This window comes from Paroedura picta, chromosome 1 (assembly GCF_049243985.1).
Source record: "Paroedura picta isolate Pp20150507F chromosome 1, Ppicta_v3.0, whole genome shotgun sequence".
In the NCBI taxonomy this organism is placed as follows: domain Eukaryota; kingdom Metazoa; phylum Chordata; class Lepidosauria; order Squamata; family Gekkonidae; genus Paroedura; species Paroedura picta.
This window is the reverse complement of record NC_135369.1, coordinates 22335423-22352825: the sequence shown is the minus strand read 5'-3', so window position 1 is coordinate 22352825 and position 17403 is coordinate 22335423. Positions and strand designations below refer to the sequence as shown.

Here is a 17403-nt window from a genome sequence, read left to right as displayed (position 1 = left end):
AGTTTGACTACCCCTGATATACGGTCATATCACCGATAAATGTTCAACATAAAAACATAATTAACTCCCACTCATTTTGGAAATTCAGGGCTTTCAAGAAACCCCAGGTTTTCATGAAACCCTGGTTGAGAAAGCCTGGGTTAGTAGGTGGGAAGGAAGCAGCAAAAGGGAAAAGGCTAGAGGCTAAAAGGGAAAAGGCTAAATATTTTTGGGACACGGATACTGGGGAAAATAAGATTCTTGTCCTTTCGGGTCCCCTTCTTTTATTATTCGTCAACAAGGCCCTATCTGGTGGCTGTCCCCAATCTGCTGCTAGTGTACAATTTCATCCAGCCTGTTCAGCATCTGGTTTTCCCTCAGGCAACTTGTTTTAAGGCAATCAACTCCTAATTTACAGAGGGGGTGGCGGTGGGGAGATGCCATGTGTTTCCTGGGACATGGGCCAACTTTCTCTGGGACAATATAATGCAAAGCACTATGGGGTTGTTGACATGAAAGGAAGGACAATGATCTTATACCACCTGTCCTGTGTGGGCTGGGGGAAAAAGTGATGGAACAAAACAACGTTCACCACATTCTAGCTTTAAGTCCCTTTCTTCTTCTTTTAATACAGTGGTAGTTACTAGGGAACACGGTGTGTTTCCGTCACTGACTCCCTCTGGCTGGTAGTTGCTAGGCGATGTGGAGATTGTGGCTCTCTGCCTCCCTCAAGTCTGGATGATGCCTAGTCAAGATGGTGGGCGAGGACTTGACACCTGGGGTAGTTGCTTAGCAACAGAGGCCTGTCCTTGTGGTTCGATTGGCTTTCTTTCTTCTCCTTCTGGGGAAGCAGCTGGGGAACCCTCGATCTAAGACTCACTTGAGTCTTTGGTTTGGCATCTTAAAATAACTTCTGGCTAAATTTGCAATCCCCCCCTCCCCGTCAAATTTAAAAGTGAGAGAAACTTCACATCCATTCCTGTGCACAGATGCTGTTTATTTCCACATCTGACGTTCAAAGGGTACATGATAAAATAAATAAAGGCAAGGATATTATTAATCAAAAGTCTCGTTCTTTAGAGTTCATGTTTATGTAGCAGTGGCTCAATCGTGTAACTTCCTTGCTTGATCAGAAAAAAACAAGTGAAGTTAGGAACCGTGATGTTATATATCCTCTTAACCAGGTATTTAATTCATTTTGGTGTGGGGGTAAATACCCCCCACCGTTTGTTTTCAGTTGTCATATTTTATCTGAAACATTTTAGAGAAAAAGATGTTTTATACCCCACTTTTCACTACCCACAGGAGTCTCAAAGCGGCTTACAATCGCCTTTCCTTCATCTCCTCACAACGGACATTCTGTGAGGGAGGTGGGGCTGAGAGAGCTCTGAGAGAACTGTGACTGGCCCAAGGTCAGCCAGCTGGCTGCATGTGGAGGAGGAGTGAGGACTCCGACTCTCTGGATTACAGGCTCTCTTAACTACTACATCATGCTGGCTCTCAGCCTTGTTGATGGTGGGGGCACAAATCTAACCAAAGCTGATGTGGTGTAATAGCACAGGAAATAAATCACAATCCAGAAGGTGCCAGTCTCAAATTTTACTTCTGCAATGCTCAGCCCTGCCACCTGCAATTTGGAGATAATACAGATCATTACAGGGCTATTGTAATTAAAGCACTAAGTATTTATTAATATGTACCCTGTTTGCTCACAGTGGACCTGTGCTTAATTGCAGTGCTACCAATTGTGGCACAAATCCAGTCTCCATCAGTATATGTCTGCTCAGTGCCCATGAAAAATCAGCAGGCAGTTTTGCTCCCTTTGGTGCTTTGTTTCTTGGATGCTCTATTCTATCCCTATTGCATTTGTTTTCAAATCTTTGTAATCAAGTTCTGCTGCATTGTTGTATGTAGTATCCTTTTACTGCATCAGTATATACAATTTAATCACATAAAAAAAAAATCAAACACCCGGGGCCTTTACGCACGGGGATCTTTGTTGCAAATTGTTTGCGGAATGAAAAATCGCCATTTAAAATAGTGGAATTCGTCGTTATGCATACCTGCCTTTGTAGTGGAATCAGTTGCGTTTTTTAGCGTTTCCCACAGGCTTCCGGTCTCGGAAGAAATCGCTAGAAAGGAAGCGCTATTGCCAAGCTCGTCCCGCCCCTGGCCGTCAAGCAGCCAATGGGCAGCCGTTAGCATGCTCCCAAACAGCCCCTTTCCCTTTAAGAAAGGTTTTTAAAAAAAAAAACAGACCCATAGCAACGAATCTAGGTAGATTCGTTGCAACGGAGAGACCCATCCAGCTGCCTAATGTGAGCTGTCGTTTGATCGTATGATCGTTGCCACGCTGCCTCGAGTGATAAAAAAAAATCCCCCCCCCCTCACGGGCCCGATTTTCGGCTGAATTAATGTGTAAAAAATAAAGGGACTTTATTTCAGCAAACGGGCTTTTATGTGGTTTGTGCTTAGTGACTAAAGGTAAAGGACTGAAGCCAGGGAAGCCTCTAAACAGAAAGAGGCTCGCTGGTGCGTTTATCCCCGCTCGCTCGGAGAAAAAAAAATGGCGATCGCTTCGCCGGAAGTTTGGAGGACAGGCTCAGGAGGAGGGACTTTGAAGAAACCGCAACAATGGTAACGCACAGGTCTTTATCGCTAGTGTTACAGATTGTTTGCAAGAGTGTAGCGCTTTCCGGAGGGTGAATCCACTTTTTGGGATTCCCCTGAAAGCGCTACAACGAAGCGCTTTTTGCTGATCGGTTTCAGGAGTGTTGCAGATTGTCTACGACGTCGTGCGTTAAGGCAAATCAATAGCGTTTCCAATTAGCAACCATTGTGCGATTTTGAAGCCGTGCAAAAAGCCCCCCGTAATCTGCCTTGACTTTCAATGGGAAAGGTAGACCAGAAAAGAAGTAAATAAATGCCTTGACCTGGATAGCCCAGGCTAGCCTGATATTATCAGATCTCAGAAATTAGCCACGGGAATTACTTAGATGGGAGGAATTCCAGGGTTGCTTTCAGCGGCAAGCAATGGCAAACCACCTCTGAAACATCTTTTGCATTGAAAACCCATTCTCAGCCAGGGTTTTATGAAACTCTGGGCTTTCTTGATGGACCTGGAAAGGTTTCCTGAATGGGTAGGAGTTAATTAATTATTTTAAATATATATTCAATTTGTTATGCATTTATTAAGCGATATGACCATATATGGTCATGTTGACCTGTTTCCCCCCCCCAAATGGCCAGTGATGGCCCTGGAGGGGTGGGAAGGGGAGGGGCCCTGGGTGGGTGTGTCCTCAGCTATGCTTCCCAACCATATTCTGCATGGTTGTGCCCCTTCTGGGGTTTCTCAACGATTAAAAAGTGGAAGAAGGCTGCCCTACAGAGTCACCATAAATCAACTGTGACTTAGAATCATAGAGTTGGAGGGGAACTCCTGGGTCATCTAGTCCAACCCTCCCTGCACTATGCAGGACACTCAAAACTCTATCGTTCATCCACTGTAACCTGCCACCCCCTTGAATCTTCACTTGATAGCACTTTCTGCCACCAAATTAAGAAAAACCGTTTGGGTCTCTCCAACCAGGTTGAAAGCTGGAACAAACATGACCAGAAGCTTTTGGATGCGGTCGAGAAAGGGGATGTGGGGCGAGTCTCTAATCTTGCTTCCAAGAAGACGGCAACCCCCACCAAGCTTAATGCCATGGGACAATCCGCGTACGTAAGTTTTTCCTGTCCCATAATTCCTCTTGCTTTCAAGAGAGCTGCCATCTTGGCAGATGCTCTTCTGTTCTGACAATCTGTGTTTTAGAGGACAGTCTTACCAAGCAGTCAGGTCCAGCCAATTAATTGATCAAAGAAACCAGATCATGTTTTATTCAAAATGTTTTATTGCGTATATTTATATATGATATTGTATTTGTACCGATTGTTTATCTCATGTCGTTAACCACCTTGAGCATTCAGGAAGGATGGGTTATTAAAAAAGATTTATTTATTTTGTTAAGTTAATTGGGTTGTCCCTAAATAATTCTTTTTGCAATTTTAATTCTTTTCAATGCGAGCACTTAACAAATCAGTGGGTGGTTCCCTTTCATAAGATTCATTCCCCCTCTTCTCTTGCACCAGAGGAAATACTTCTTCTGAGATTATATCTGCTCATGACGCATGCTGCAACATCTGAAAGCAAAAGAACCACTCCTTTTTCTTTAGAACTATTTATTTAATGCAATGCAAAATTATGTAGATTTAATGCAATAAGACTCACATGACAACATCAAGTGAAATGTCCTTAACCAGGGGCCCTTCCCAGCTGTAGCCTGTTCATGTGGTCCTTCATGCATCTTGACATGTATCCTGCCTGTTTGATATACGGGACTCTCCCCTACCCTAACTCATGGCTGTGCCCCATTCCAAATCTCATATGCAAAATTCCCATGTCATGAATACTTTAAGAGGACTGTAATGACTGTCAAAGTAACATGACTATGAGGATCTGGCATTCAACTTTCACATAGCTTAAGGACATTGCTATTTTTACTATGGATATATGTTTGGAATACAATTCATTGGATAAGATTTTATGGGAGGGAAGGTGACATGGTATAGCACAGGGGTGGCCAAACTGTGGCTCTTCAGATGTCCATGGAGTACAGTTACCTAGCAGGGGATCATGGTAATTGTAGTCCATGGACATCTGGAGAGCCACAGTTTGGCCACCCCTGATATAGCATGGTCTCATCTCATCTCAGAAGCTAAACAGAATCTGGACTTGGATGGAAGACCACCAACAGGGATTCTGCAAAGGGAGCCAATCATCTCTCATTTGCCTTGAAGGTCCTTTCATGGGGTTGTCAGAACTCGGCTGCACCTCGATGGCATGTCTGTATGTAAATATTTGCTGAAATCTGAACACTTTTGGGGTCCTTTTAAATTTAGCAACTCCAATGAGCCTGATGACTCTGACCTGGATGGCCCAGGCTAGCCTGACCTCATCAGCTCTCAGAAGCTAAGCAAGGTCATCCCTGGTTAGGACATGGATGCGAGACACACCATCAAGGTGCAACCAGGGTCAACTTTAAACAGATACACAAGCCAGCTATGGAGTCTACTTAAATTCCTCTGGCTCACGTGGTGGTGAAGAATGCTGTCAAGCTGCAGCCAACTTATGGAAACCCTGTAGGGTTTTCTAGGCAAGAGACATTGAGAGGTGGTTTGCCTGCCTCTACATAATGACCCTGTACTACTGGATGAGACTAGAAGTCTACTAAGGTCTGGCTTTTCTCTTCCCCGTGAAGGTTCCACTTGGCAGCTTCCAAGGGGCTCACAGAATGCCTTACGATCCTCCTAAATCATGGCGTAGAAGTTAATGACAAGAACGATGATGGTATGTATACACTGGACTTTTGCTGTTGTTTTTATTATTATTATTATTATTATTATTATTATTATTATTATTATTATTATTATTATATTTCTAGTCCACCACTCCCAAGAGGCTCATGGCGGGTTACAACATATATAAAACCCCCAATAAAAACTTACCTCCTAAAACATCAAAAATATCTCAGTAAATATCTAAAAACCCAACATACACGGTAACCAAGCGGCGGAAAACTAAGATTCTGACTTCCAGGAAGCCACCAGCCCTCCAACATCATATTCTCAAGTCAAATTAGATGCACTAGAATGAATTTGTTTAGCTTTTACAAATATGATCCAGTGTCCCAAGTTTTTAAACCATGTGGACTTTGACTAGGGAGGATGGATGGAAAGAGCACAGAGATTCCCCCCCCCCCCGTGTAGCTCCTTGTAGGCTAACTAGAATAATACAATTATAGAGTTGGAAGGGGCCATACAGGCCATCTAGTCCAACCCCCTGCTCAACGCAGGATCAGCCCTAAGCATCCTAAAGCATCCAAGAAAAGTGTGTATCCAACCTTTGCTTGAAGACTGCCAGCGAGGGGGAGCTCACCACCTCCTTAGGCCGCCTATTCCACTGCTGACCTACTCTAACTGTGAAAAAATTTTCCCCTGATATCTAGCCTATATCGTTGTACTTGTAGTTTAAACCCATTACTGCGCGTCCTTTCCTCTGCAGCCAATAGGAACAGCATCCTGCCCTCCTCCAAATGACAACCTTTCATAGACTTATCACTTCTAGTCACTGGCTGAGCTGCTGTGCTGTCTCCGTTGGGCTTTATGCTGTTGATATTTTGTGACTGTAGTATTTCGATTAAGGCTCGATGTCTTTGAAATCCAAGCCTTGCTATCTATCGATACACGGCGTTAACCAAATATAAACCAACCTAACAGTTTTTCAAAACAGGTGGAGCCTTAAAGGTCTTTGACAGGATAGCTTAACTCAGTCGCCTTTTGGGTTTGGTACAGTTTCTCAGATATCCCACGCATATACTTCATAAACAGAATTTTGCCATCTCTTGCAAAAATACAGGATGTATCTCCTCTTGCAGCACTGACCGTGAAACCTCCGGTGACTAGATTTCATGGCCTTGGAAGCGTTCTTATCCTGACCAGCTGATCCTGCATTGAGCAGGGGGCTGGACTAGATGGGCCCGTATGGCTCCTTCCAACTCTATGATTCTATGATTCTAAATGATATCCAATCCCTCCCCCGCTTCCCCCAGAAACAAAACTACCCTTTCCCATTTCAGGCTCCAAATCAGAACGAAATATTTCCTCGAGGGCAGGCTCAGCTGCCCACGCAGCCAGGGCGGGAAACACCTACACTGTAACAGCCAGTGACCGAAACCACCGTATAAATAATATATTAACTCACATGAAAGATTCCCACGTGAGCTATTTGCAGAAGAAAAAAAACTGAAACATGAATATGCACAGTAATCCTCCTCCGTCTTGCGGGGTTTTTTCTTCTCTCCCGCAGGCAGTACAGCTTTACATTTGGCTACCATCGCTTGCCAGCCGCAGTGCGTGAAAGTCCTTCTGCAGGTAAGGGAAAGAGCTCTTCCTTCCCGTCAGTCGCCCAGTTCTTCATTTGGTCGAGCTTCAAGCCCCTGCTGCTGGGCCTGTTTTCAGTGCTGGTGGGTCGGCTCTGGAAGGCGGGAAATAAAGAGAGGGTGCCACTGAAGAGGTTCAGAGGACTGCGGAGGCAGAGGGGGGGGTTTACAAAGGTGGTGAGGTGGTCTACGGTTGCGCTTGTTTGGGTGCTTGAGTATCACTGCCATTCTTCAGGCTTCAGCTCCTTCCTTGGAATTTCCGTCTCTGAGCGGGAAACGGATGCATCGTGCATGCCCTATGATCATGAAAGCATCCTTCTAGCTTGCCATGTCACAGTGTGCTTCATTTGGGGCTGATTATGGGACAAGTCTGTTTTTCTAGTGGCTCTCGACTTGAGGGTTGGGACCCCTTTGGAAGTTGAATGACCCTTTCACAGGGGTCGCGGCAGAGCAAGCAGCTTGGCTGGGGATGGGGGGGGCACCATCCAAACAACAGCTTTGCAGGGTAGATCCAGATAGAACATTCGTTTGTCTGGAGAAGCGGAAAAGGGTGTGATCAGCATGGTGGGACAAGAGGCAGAACTGAACTGAGAAACCACGGGAAAAAACCCAATTTATATACAATCATGAACAATGGATCTTCACACCATTGGTCAGTTTCGGGCTAATTTCTGTGAAAGAACACTTGCATAATTTTATGGTTGGGGGTCACCACAAAATAAAGAAATGTATTAAAGGAATGCAACATTAGGAAGATTGAGAATCACTGTTCTAGAGCATCTTAGACTAAAGAACAAGCATCTAATTGGCTTTTAAAAACGTGTGCAGGACAGGCCACAGCAGAGTAAATGAATACAGTATACAGCAGACCGCGCAGGGATTAGGGCTGCCACTTGCCTGCTGCTAGCAAAACTGCCGCCTGGTCAGTATTCAAGAGGGCAGCAAGGGGAAATGACAAGGGTAAAACAGCATCCCACAATGCCACAGTACATAACCAGAAATGATGTTACTGTATAATGGGATGTTCTAGGATTCACTTTTACCAGAGAGATTCCGGTAGGTGGGGCTTTTGGCCAACACGACCTCCGATTGGCTATTGGTGATCTGATTGGCAGGACAGATTTAAAAACTGAATTGGCAGCCACTGGCACCACAGCACAAGGGTATGCGTGAGTGATGGTGAGATGTATATGCAAGAAAATCTGCTAAAACAATGTGTTCACTCCAAAAGGTGTCCTGTTAAGCAGAGCTTCTGCCTGAAGTGTTGAAAGGCTACTATTAGAGTTATCAATCACCTCACTCCCTGACATTTTTGGGTTGGCTCCACTTTCTCCAGCAACACTTCTACAGTCATGCCCCCCCCCCCCAATTCTAAAGATGCCCACAGGCTCAAAAAGGTTGAGAACCATATCCTAGAGCAGTGATTCTCAACCTTCCTAATGCCGTGACCCTTTAATCCAGTTCCTCATGTTGTGGTGACCCCCAACCATAAAATTATGCAAGTGTTATTTCACAGAAATTAAACTGAAACTGATCAATGACATGAAGATCCATGGTTCATGTTGTATATAAATTGGTTTCTTTTCCGCGGTTTCTCAGTTCAGTTCTGCTTCTTGTCCCATCATACCGATCTCGGAGCAACAGTGGCGTCCGTCCATCCGTCCCCCCCCCGGCCAAGCTGCTTGCCCTGCCATGACCCCTGTGAAAAGGTTGTTTGACCCCCAAAGGGGTCCTGACCCCCAGGTTGAGAACCACTGTTCTGGAGCATCCCACAATGCTCACAAACCAAGACTACTCTCTCGTGAGATACAAGCCTATTGAGACGTTTTTTACAAAAAAGAGTTCAGAGTTGTTTTATTAGATCCAAGAAGTATATCTGGAAGTATCATGATAGAAGTCTATTGCTAAGAACAGCTGGTTTGGCCAGTCTTGGGGTACATATAGACACCTCCCCTTCCCCTACTAACACACCATTTTTCCGCCCTTAGGTATTCCCACAACATAAGGGCTTTTATATTCAAAGGGAATTTAGAACAAAGAGGAATATACAATTTTACACCTGGGTCGAGTCTGCATTTTGCTTTTTATCCTCTCCCAGCCTGAATAAACCCCTCCCCTCTGCACTGTATTTGATTTCCATTTTGATTTGGGGTGATTTAAATTTTCCCTCTGCAACATCCATGATTGATCCGCGGTCACCCTAGCTTTCCCCTGCAACATCCAGGAGCAGATATAAGTTGCTATGTTTGAAGAACCAGCTTTGAAAGCCCTCAGTATAAATGTAGTTCTTCTGCATTTTGTGGACTAACTTCCTGCCCATGCCTGCAATGCTGATGTAGCAAAGCAGTCTTCCCTGATTGGGCAGGGCGTCAGTTCAAAGAGTTCCTGGTCCCCGGCTGCAAGACTTCCCTCCCAAGACTTATTTTTGTCCTTATTTTGGGATCTTCAGAAACCCACACTTCTTTCAGCAGAGATTTGCCTCTTGAATTTATTTTCCCCTCCTCCTTCTCTGTGAGACTGCTGTCTCCAATCTTCCCCCCACCTCTGCATTCAGGAAAAGAAAGAAAGAGCCTTCTGCTGCACTTGACGCCCCGCCTCACTCTGAGCTTCCCCAATCAAGTGCAGAATACTTTCTGTTTCAATTCAGGGGGGATCAGGAGGAAGACCCGGGTTCAAATTGACCTGAATTTTGCCCGACTACGGAAAAAAACAAAGTAGGTGCAGAATCAGCCCTAGTTACCAAAAGGAGGCCAGAACTACTTGCTGGAGCCATAACATACAGAGCAAGAGATAGTATCATGAAGGTTATCTTTAACGTCCTGGGAACAGGCTAGAGTGTGTGTGCGAATGCTGAAAGCTACACACTGAAGGAGGAGGGGGGAGGAAGGAAATCAGGAAAATAGAAGTAGAGCCGGGGGGATCCTAGGGCTCTGGTTTGCTTATCGCCTGAATCCATGGCATGTAGTACGGGGCTGGAATTGATGTAGCGGCATCACTGGATTGAGTTAGGTAACTCCCACTCTGATCAGTCTTCCAGGGGTTGTAGCAATCCCCACTGTAAAACAAAACAAGTAAAGGAGGTCACGGGAATGAATGCTAGGGTCCAAAGAATAAATAGTCTGTAGACCGAAACATAAAAGAATTCCCAAAAGCCTGTTGTGTGTGCCTTCTACTTATCTTTAATATTGATTGGAGTGTCAAAAAAATTCAACAGGTACAAGTTTCATTAAGACTTCGTCAGCCCATGCCTCTTGGGGCTATTGATTTGTCATCAATACAGACTTTTCATAGGCTCAGTCTTGCATTCCACAAAACCAATTGAGATGATAAACAATAGAGCCAGAAGCGTCTTTTCTCTCTCTCTAGGGCAGAGTCTGCACTTACTTTATTTATTCCATTGTCAATCCTGTTGAATTCAGATTGCTTTGAACTCGGATCTTCCTCTCCCCCCCCCCCATTGAAACAGGATAGTGTTCTGCACATGGTTCAGAAGGGGGGGGGAGCCAAGCCTCTTTCTTTCTTTTCTTGAAGGGGGCGGGAGAAGCCAAGCAGGGAGCCTCTTTCTTTTCTTGGAGGGTAGTGGGTGGGTGGGAAAGGATTGAAAAAGGCAGAGAAGGGAGAAAAAAATCCAGGACCGGCAGTAGTTGAGAGAAATTAAGGGCTTCTCCTTTAAGGCAAGTTTGTCACATGACCATCTGTGGCTAATCATGGGTCCTCTACCACTGAGGAGAGCTCAGATTCAAAACAGCCTTTAAATATTGAGGGTTAAAAGCACTCTAAGATATCACACAATAAAGGTAGGGTCACTCTGGATCAATCCTTCTTGCTGCAGAAGGAAATTTTAAATCGCCCCAAATCCAAATGGAAATTGCATTCTGTGTAGAGGGTAGGGACTGAATTGATCTGGGGTTGGAATAAAAGCTCAGTGCAGTTTACACCTAGGTCGTTTTGGTCCACAGACTGTTTATTCTTAGGGATCTAGCAATCCACAGTGTGGCATCTATGCGTTCCTTGGATCCACCGCAGAGGCTGGTGCCTCATTTAGCTTTAGCGATTGACTCAGTCCAGCAAACCATCTGGTCTGTCCTCACACAGGACTAGCAAACTTCAGCTGGGAATGGAGTCAATTTGCTGTGTGAGCAGTTATATCTACCTTTTAATTTGATTTTTAAAGACCTTGCCATTCCATTGTGTGGCGCAACCAACGAAACAGACATGCCCCCACCTGCCATGCTTACTATCAATCGGCCCCACCCTAATGAGTAAAGGGATGGCGAATGGAAGATGGAAACATACCTTCCCATCAGTCACAAAAGAAAACAGGGACATGCTTTCAGTGGGACAGTTTGCAGTCTAAGAATTATTGACTAGATTTCCCCTCTCAGTAGACTGCTGAAGGCTGGAGTCCAGGCTTTCTCAACCAGGGTTTCATGAACCCTTCGGGTGTCTTGACGGCCCTGGAAGGGTTTTCCAGATAGGTGGGAGTTAATTAATTTTTAAAATATTTTTAAATGTGCTAAACATTTATCAGGTGATAGGGTCCATATATGTTGACCCCCCTCCCAAAATGGCCAATGTTGGGCCTGGAGGGGGTGGGAAGGGGAGGGGCCTCAGGTGGGGTGAGACACACAGCTCTGCTTCCCAACCCTATTCTGCACAATTGCACCACTTTGGGGGTTTCTTGAAGCCTGGAGAATGTTTCAGGGGTTTCTCAATGGTAATAAAGTTAAGAAAGTCTGTACTAACCTGTCTGCCCCCCTCTTTCAGCATTCCCTATTGTCTTGCCCTTGCAGCCCATCCCCGCACACTAGCAAGTCACCTGGTCACCTGGCCTAGATGAGTTGCATGGCATGAAGACATGCAGGGGTGTCCACTGTCAGGCCTGGTCAAGGAGCAGCCCAATGAGTTGCCTGCCAGACTTGTGTAGTTGCCAGCAACATGGTTGAGTCACACAGGGTCCAGTGCTAGCTCAGCCTGTCTTACGGTAACTTAAGTTCCTTCTCATTTTTCCCTCTCCCTGCCCTAGCATGCTGTGTGTCAATAAAACATTACAAAATATTGATCTCAATGTAATTTATACATGACTGCGTCAGAATTCCTTTTGTGCAGCTTCTACTGATGTATGCATGCCTCCTGCACATCAGTAAATTTCTCCACAAAAAAAGAATCCGATGCAAACTCAGGTCTGATCTCTTGATTTGGGTTATGTTTCCAGCATTTATCATCTTCAATGCACACGTCGTTCATGTAACTGCAGCACGCACTGTGAACAGAATTCAGAAATCTTTTTAAAGAAAAGATGGGGAAATTCCTCATGCATCCAATTCATCTCAGAAATAAAAATTACTTGCAAACTTCAAAAGACAGAAAGAAATTCGGATGAGGAGAATTTTAAAAGCAATGAACGTATTTAGGTCCCTTACACTGTCCCGCTGGTTCAGGATAACATATTTTGATTGACAGCAGCTCTCCCAAGATCTCAGGAGGCTCTGTTTCCCAATACCGGCTGCTACCCTTCAGAACTGAAGAAGTGAATCTCGGATATTCTCCATGCAAACTATTAATTCAATCATTGAGCTGCAACCCGGCCCATAAATGTTCCAATCCTAATACTCCCACAGCAATTCTTTCATTGGCAGAACCTGGGGGTCTTGACCACAGGATATAAGTCTATGTGAAATCGCTTCCAACTGATGGCGATTCTATAAATTAATGACCTCCCAAATATCCTCTTGTTATCAGCCTTGCTCTGGTCTTGCAAGCTGAGGGCGGTGGGTTCCTTAATGGGGTCCCTGCATCTCATGTTGGGTCTCCCTCTTTTTCTGATGCCTTCAACTTTCCCCCACATTGTTGTTTTTTCCAGTGAGTCTTCTCAGAATGTGACCTAAGTATGACAGTCTCAGTTTGAGTCATTCTGACATCTAGAGAAAATTCAGGCTCAGTGCTGCCTAATGCATCAGACTCATAGAGAGAATTGCAATTGTACCACAGCACTGATAAAGCTGTTCAGAAAGAGTAGTAATATCAGGGCTCTCTCAGCTTCCCCTACCCCACAAGGTGTCTGTTGTGGGGAGAGGAAAGGGAAGGCGACTGTAAGCCGCTTTGAGCCTCCTTCAGGTAGAGAAAAGCGGCATATAAGAACCAACTCTTCTTCTTCTTCTTCTTCTTCTTCTTCTTCTTCTTCTTCTTCTTCTTCTTCTTCTTCATGTGGAGCACCTAATGGGGCAAATAGTGCATCCACAGCCGGGTGAATGGCACAGGGGAAGATCTAAGCTCCCTTTCCGCTATGCACTGTGTTCCCAGTTCTGGGAAACATGAAACTCCACTGCTCTCAACTCAAACAATGGATGTCCCCGGGGGAAATGTAACGTGCAGGTGAATCCATGGTGGGTGTGACCAGCTGCGCTTTATGGGACACACCATAAACTTGGCACAGGGCAAAAGCACTATCATCTACTCTTGCCACAATATGTATAATCTCGGCTAAGTGTTACCCTCTCAGCGGTGCCTCCTTTAACCAAACCTGGGACCTTCCGCATGCAAAGTACGTGGTCTGCCCTCGATCCACAGTCCCTCCACGATGTCATTGGTATGGCGGTCCCAACTCCTGTCCTCGCATGAGACCTTTTCTGGGTCTAGTTGTTTTCCCTGTGATGTTGCAAGGTGCACCCGTGGGGGGTAGTTTCGACACAGAGGTGACTGGGAAGGGGAAGAGCTGGGCGGGGTTGTTAAATCCCAAGGTGAGAACAAAATTTGGGGAGGGGAAAGGGCGTGTTGCGAAAGTTTGGGGAGGCGAGGAGTTTCCTGCTCGACGGCTTATTTTGCCATAAGCCGATGTCTTGGTTAGCTGTGCCTCTGAAGCAATGAGGCCCGGCAGCCTCCCCACTTTGTAGCTACGATGCCTCGTATAAAAGCAGTTGAGCCAGAGGGGCAGAGTCAATGATTGCCTCTGGAAACAGGCACACAATTGCAGTTGTTTCTAAATACGGGGCGAAGGAGAACCTTTCGAGGGGCAGAACAAAGCTTGAGTCCAGAGGCATCTTTAAGAACAACCAAGTTTTATTCAAGGTGCGTGCATGGACACTTCTTCAGATCATATCTGAAGTGTACCTGCAGATGAAAGCATACACCTTGAATACAACTGGGTTGGTCTCAAAGATGCCCCTAGGTTTAAACTTTGTTCTGCTGCTTCAGACCCACATGGCTACCCACCTGAATCTATATTCGGAGGAGCGGTGAGTGGAACTGGCACTGGATCTCCCCCAGCTTTGACCAGGAACCACATGCATGCTAGTAGTAGTAGTAGTAGTAGTAGTAGTAGTAGTAGTAAAAGAAGAAGAAGAAGAAGAGTTGGTTCTTATATTTTACTTTTCTCTACCCAAAGGAGTCTCAAAGCGGCTTTCCTTTCCTTTCCTCTCCCCACAACAGACACCCTGTGAGGTGGGTGAGGCTGAGAGACCCCTGATATCACCCTGAAGAGCTCCTGGAGTTACAACTTATCTCCAGATTACATGTTCAGTTCCCCTGGATAGAATGACTGCTTGGGGGTTGGGTAGGGTGAACTCTACTATCTCCGATTGAGGTCCCTTGTCTGCCCCCCAGGCTTGACCCCCAAAACTCCCAGTATTTCCCAACATGGAGCTGGCAACTCTATGAGTCTGATGATTCTTCCATTAGGCAGCAATGAGCCTGAATAGAAGCTAGAATGACTCAAACTTGGGTCACATTCTGATAAGACACACTAGAAAAGGCAACAATGCAGGGGAAAGCTGAAGGCATCAGGAAAAGAGGGAGACCCAACATGAGATGCAGGGACCCCATTAAAGAAGCCACCACCCTCAGCTTGCAAGACCAGAGCAAGGCTGATAACAAGAAGATATTTGGGAGGTCATTAATTTATAGAATCGCCATCAGTTGGAAGCGATTTCACATAGACTTATATCCTGTGGTCAAGACCCCCAGGTTCTGCCAATGAAATAATTGCTGTGGGATTATTAGGATTGGAACATTTATGGGCCGGGTTGCAGCTCAATGATTGAATTTATACTTTGCATGGAGAATATCCAAGATTCACTTCTTCTGTTCTGAAGGCTAGCAGCCGGTATTGGGAAACAGAGCCTCCTGAGATCTTGGGGAGCTGCTGTCAATCAAAATATGTTATCCTGAACCAGCGGGACAGTGCAAAGGTAAAGGTATCCCCTGTGCAAGCACTGGGTCATGTATGACCCTTGGGGCGACATCCTCTAGCATTTTCATGGCAGACTCAATACAGGGTGGTTTGCTAGTACCTTCCCCAGTCATCACCGTTTTACCCCCCAGCAAGCTGGGTCCTCATTTTACTGACCTCAGAAGAATGGAAGGCTGAGTCAACCTTGAGCCAGCTGCTGGAATCAAACTCCCAACCTGATTGGCAGACAGCTTCAGACAGCATTTCTGCCGCTTACCACTCTGCGCCACAAGAGGCTCTATTGTGGGACAGTGTAAGGCAGTGGTCCCCAACCTTTTTATCACTGGGGACTGGTCAACACTTGACAATTTTACTGAGGCCCGGGGGGGGTAGTCTTTTTCCGAGGGACGTTGCCACCTCTGCCTGAGCCCCTGCTCCACTTGCTTTCCTGCTGGCACCCCTGACTTCCTGCCACCCACTGGGGGCGCTGCCAGCAGCAGCTGCACAGTTCCATGCCGAGGGGGAGTCCGAGCCATGGTGGCCACCGGAGAGCACCAAAAGTGAGCTGGCAGCAGAGTGGCAGGGCAGCCCCCGAGGCAGCAGCCGGGGAGGAGGACGAGGAGGAGCCATGGCCCGGTACCAACTGATCCATGGACTGGTGCCGGTCTCCGGGCCGGGGGTTAGGGACCACAGTGGTCCCCAACCTTTTTATCATCGGGGTCCACTCAACGCCGGGGACCACTCAACGCCTTTTACTGAGGCCCGGTGGGGGGGGGGTAGTTTACTCCTCTACTCTCAACCACTGTCCTAACGCTCTCTGATCGCTATGGTAATGTTTAAACATCCCTTCAAAATAAGATACAGACACACCACAACAATGAACACAAGGAACATTTTATTTTCATGGAAATTTTAACTCATGACAGTTAAACTGACAGTTTAACTCATGACAGGGGGAGGAAGAAGGCGTCCTTCGGGGCCCACCTCCAAATTGTCGGACCACATGTGGTCCATGGCCCACAGGTTGGGGATCGCTAGTGTAAGGGACCTAAATACATTCCTTGCTTCTAAAGTTCTCCTCATCTGAATTTCTTTCTGTCTTTTGAAGTTTGCAAGAAAATTTATTTCAAATTTTATTCAATTTTATTCAAAATGGATGCATAAGGAATTTTCCCGTCTTAAAAAAGAAAATTCTGTTCACAGTGCGTGCTGCAGTTACATGAACGACGTGTGCATTGAAGATGATAAATGCTGGAAACATAACCCAAATCAAGAGATCAGACCTGAGTTTGCATCGGATTCTTTTTTTGTGGAGAAATTTACTGATGTGCAGGAGGCATGCATACATCAGTAGAAGCTGCACAAAAGGAATTCTGACGCAGTCATGCATAAATTACATTGAGATCAATATTTTGCAGTGTTTTATTGACACACAGCATTCTAGGGCAGGGAGAGGAGAAAATGAGAAGGAACTTAAGGGCATGGCACATCTAATAAGTTTCAATGCTAGGATTAATTTTAGGAAACCATCAAGTTCAACTGGATGGAGCGCAGGAGGAATGGAACACAAGCCAGAACTCATTCACAAAATGATACGGAAAGTTCATCCTAATTTAACATGTTTGTATATATACAGACACGTGCACTTAAAATCCATCACCATTATTCTTCGCCACTTTACCACTTCTCTCTGGTCTCTGAGTTAAATGTCTTATCCCACTATGCTCTGAGCTTGACCTAAAATCAGGATTGGTTTTGAAATGTGTGGTTCTTTATTAGTAAAACTATGTTCCAAAAATCAATTGGGGAGAGGGGCTTACTGAAACCTGTGTTGCTTTTATGGGATCTTGTGTACATTCATCCAATAAATACCTCCTATTTGGCACATAAGGCACAAGATTGTGAGCCTCTTGTGGCACAGAGTGGTAAGGCAGCAGACATGCAGTCTGAAAGCTCTGCCCATGAGGCTGGGAGTTCGATCCCAGCAGCCGGCTCAAGGTTGACTCAGCCTTCCATCCTTCCAAGGTCGGTAAAATGAGTACCCAGCTTGCTGGGGGGTAAGCGGTAATGACTGGGGAAGGCACTGGCAAACCACCCCGTACTGAGTCTGCCATGAAAACGGTAGCAGGCGTCACCCCAAGGGTCAGCCATGACCCGGTGCTTGCACATGGGATACCTTGACCTTAAGGCACAAAAAGAGCTTTGTGTGCGCTTAAGACTACGCTACCCATGATGCAGAACAATAGCAAACAAGCTATATATGTGCTATAACTTTTA

The 17403-nt window shown here is 45.7% G+C and overlaps 1 protein-coding gene across 3 annotated transcripts in view; it reads left to right on the top strand.

Annotated features, from left to right (window-relative positions):
• Positions 1-17403, top strand: part of ANKRD35 (ankyrin repeat domain 35) — a 49706-nt gene that overhangs the window by 11436 nt on the left and 20867 nt on the right. For 2 of the 3 annotated variants that reach the window (XM_077326705.1, XM_077326712.1), the window contains exons 2-4: positions 3569-3699; positions 5280-5368; positions 6887-6951. In XM_077326705.1, the coding sequence (XP_077182820.1) occupies positions 3569-3699; positions 5280-5368; positions 6887-6951 (285 nt within the window). Of the gene's footprint in view, positions 1-3568; positions 3704-5279; positions 5369-6886; positions 6952-17403 lie in introns of those variants that run through there. The other variant, XM_077326720.1, reaches the window with a different exon arrangement.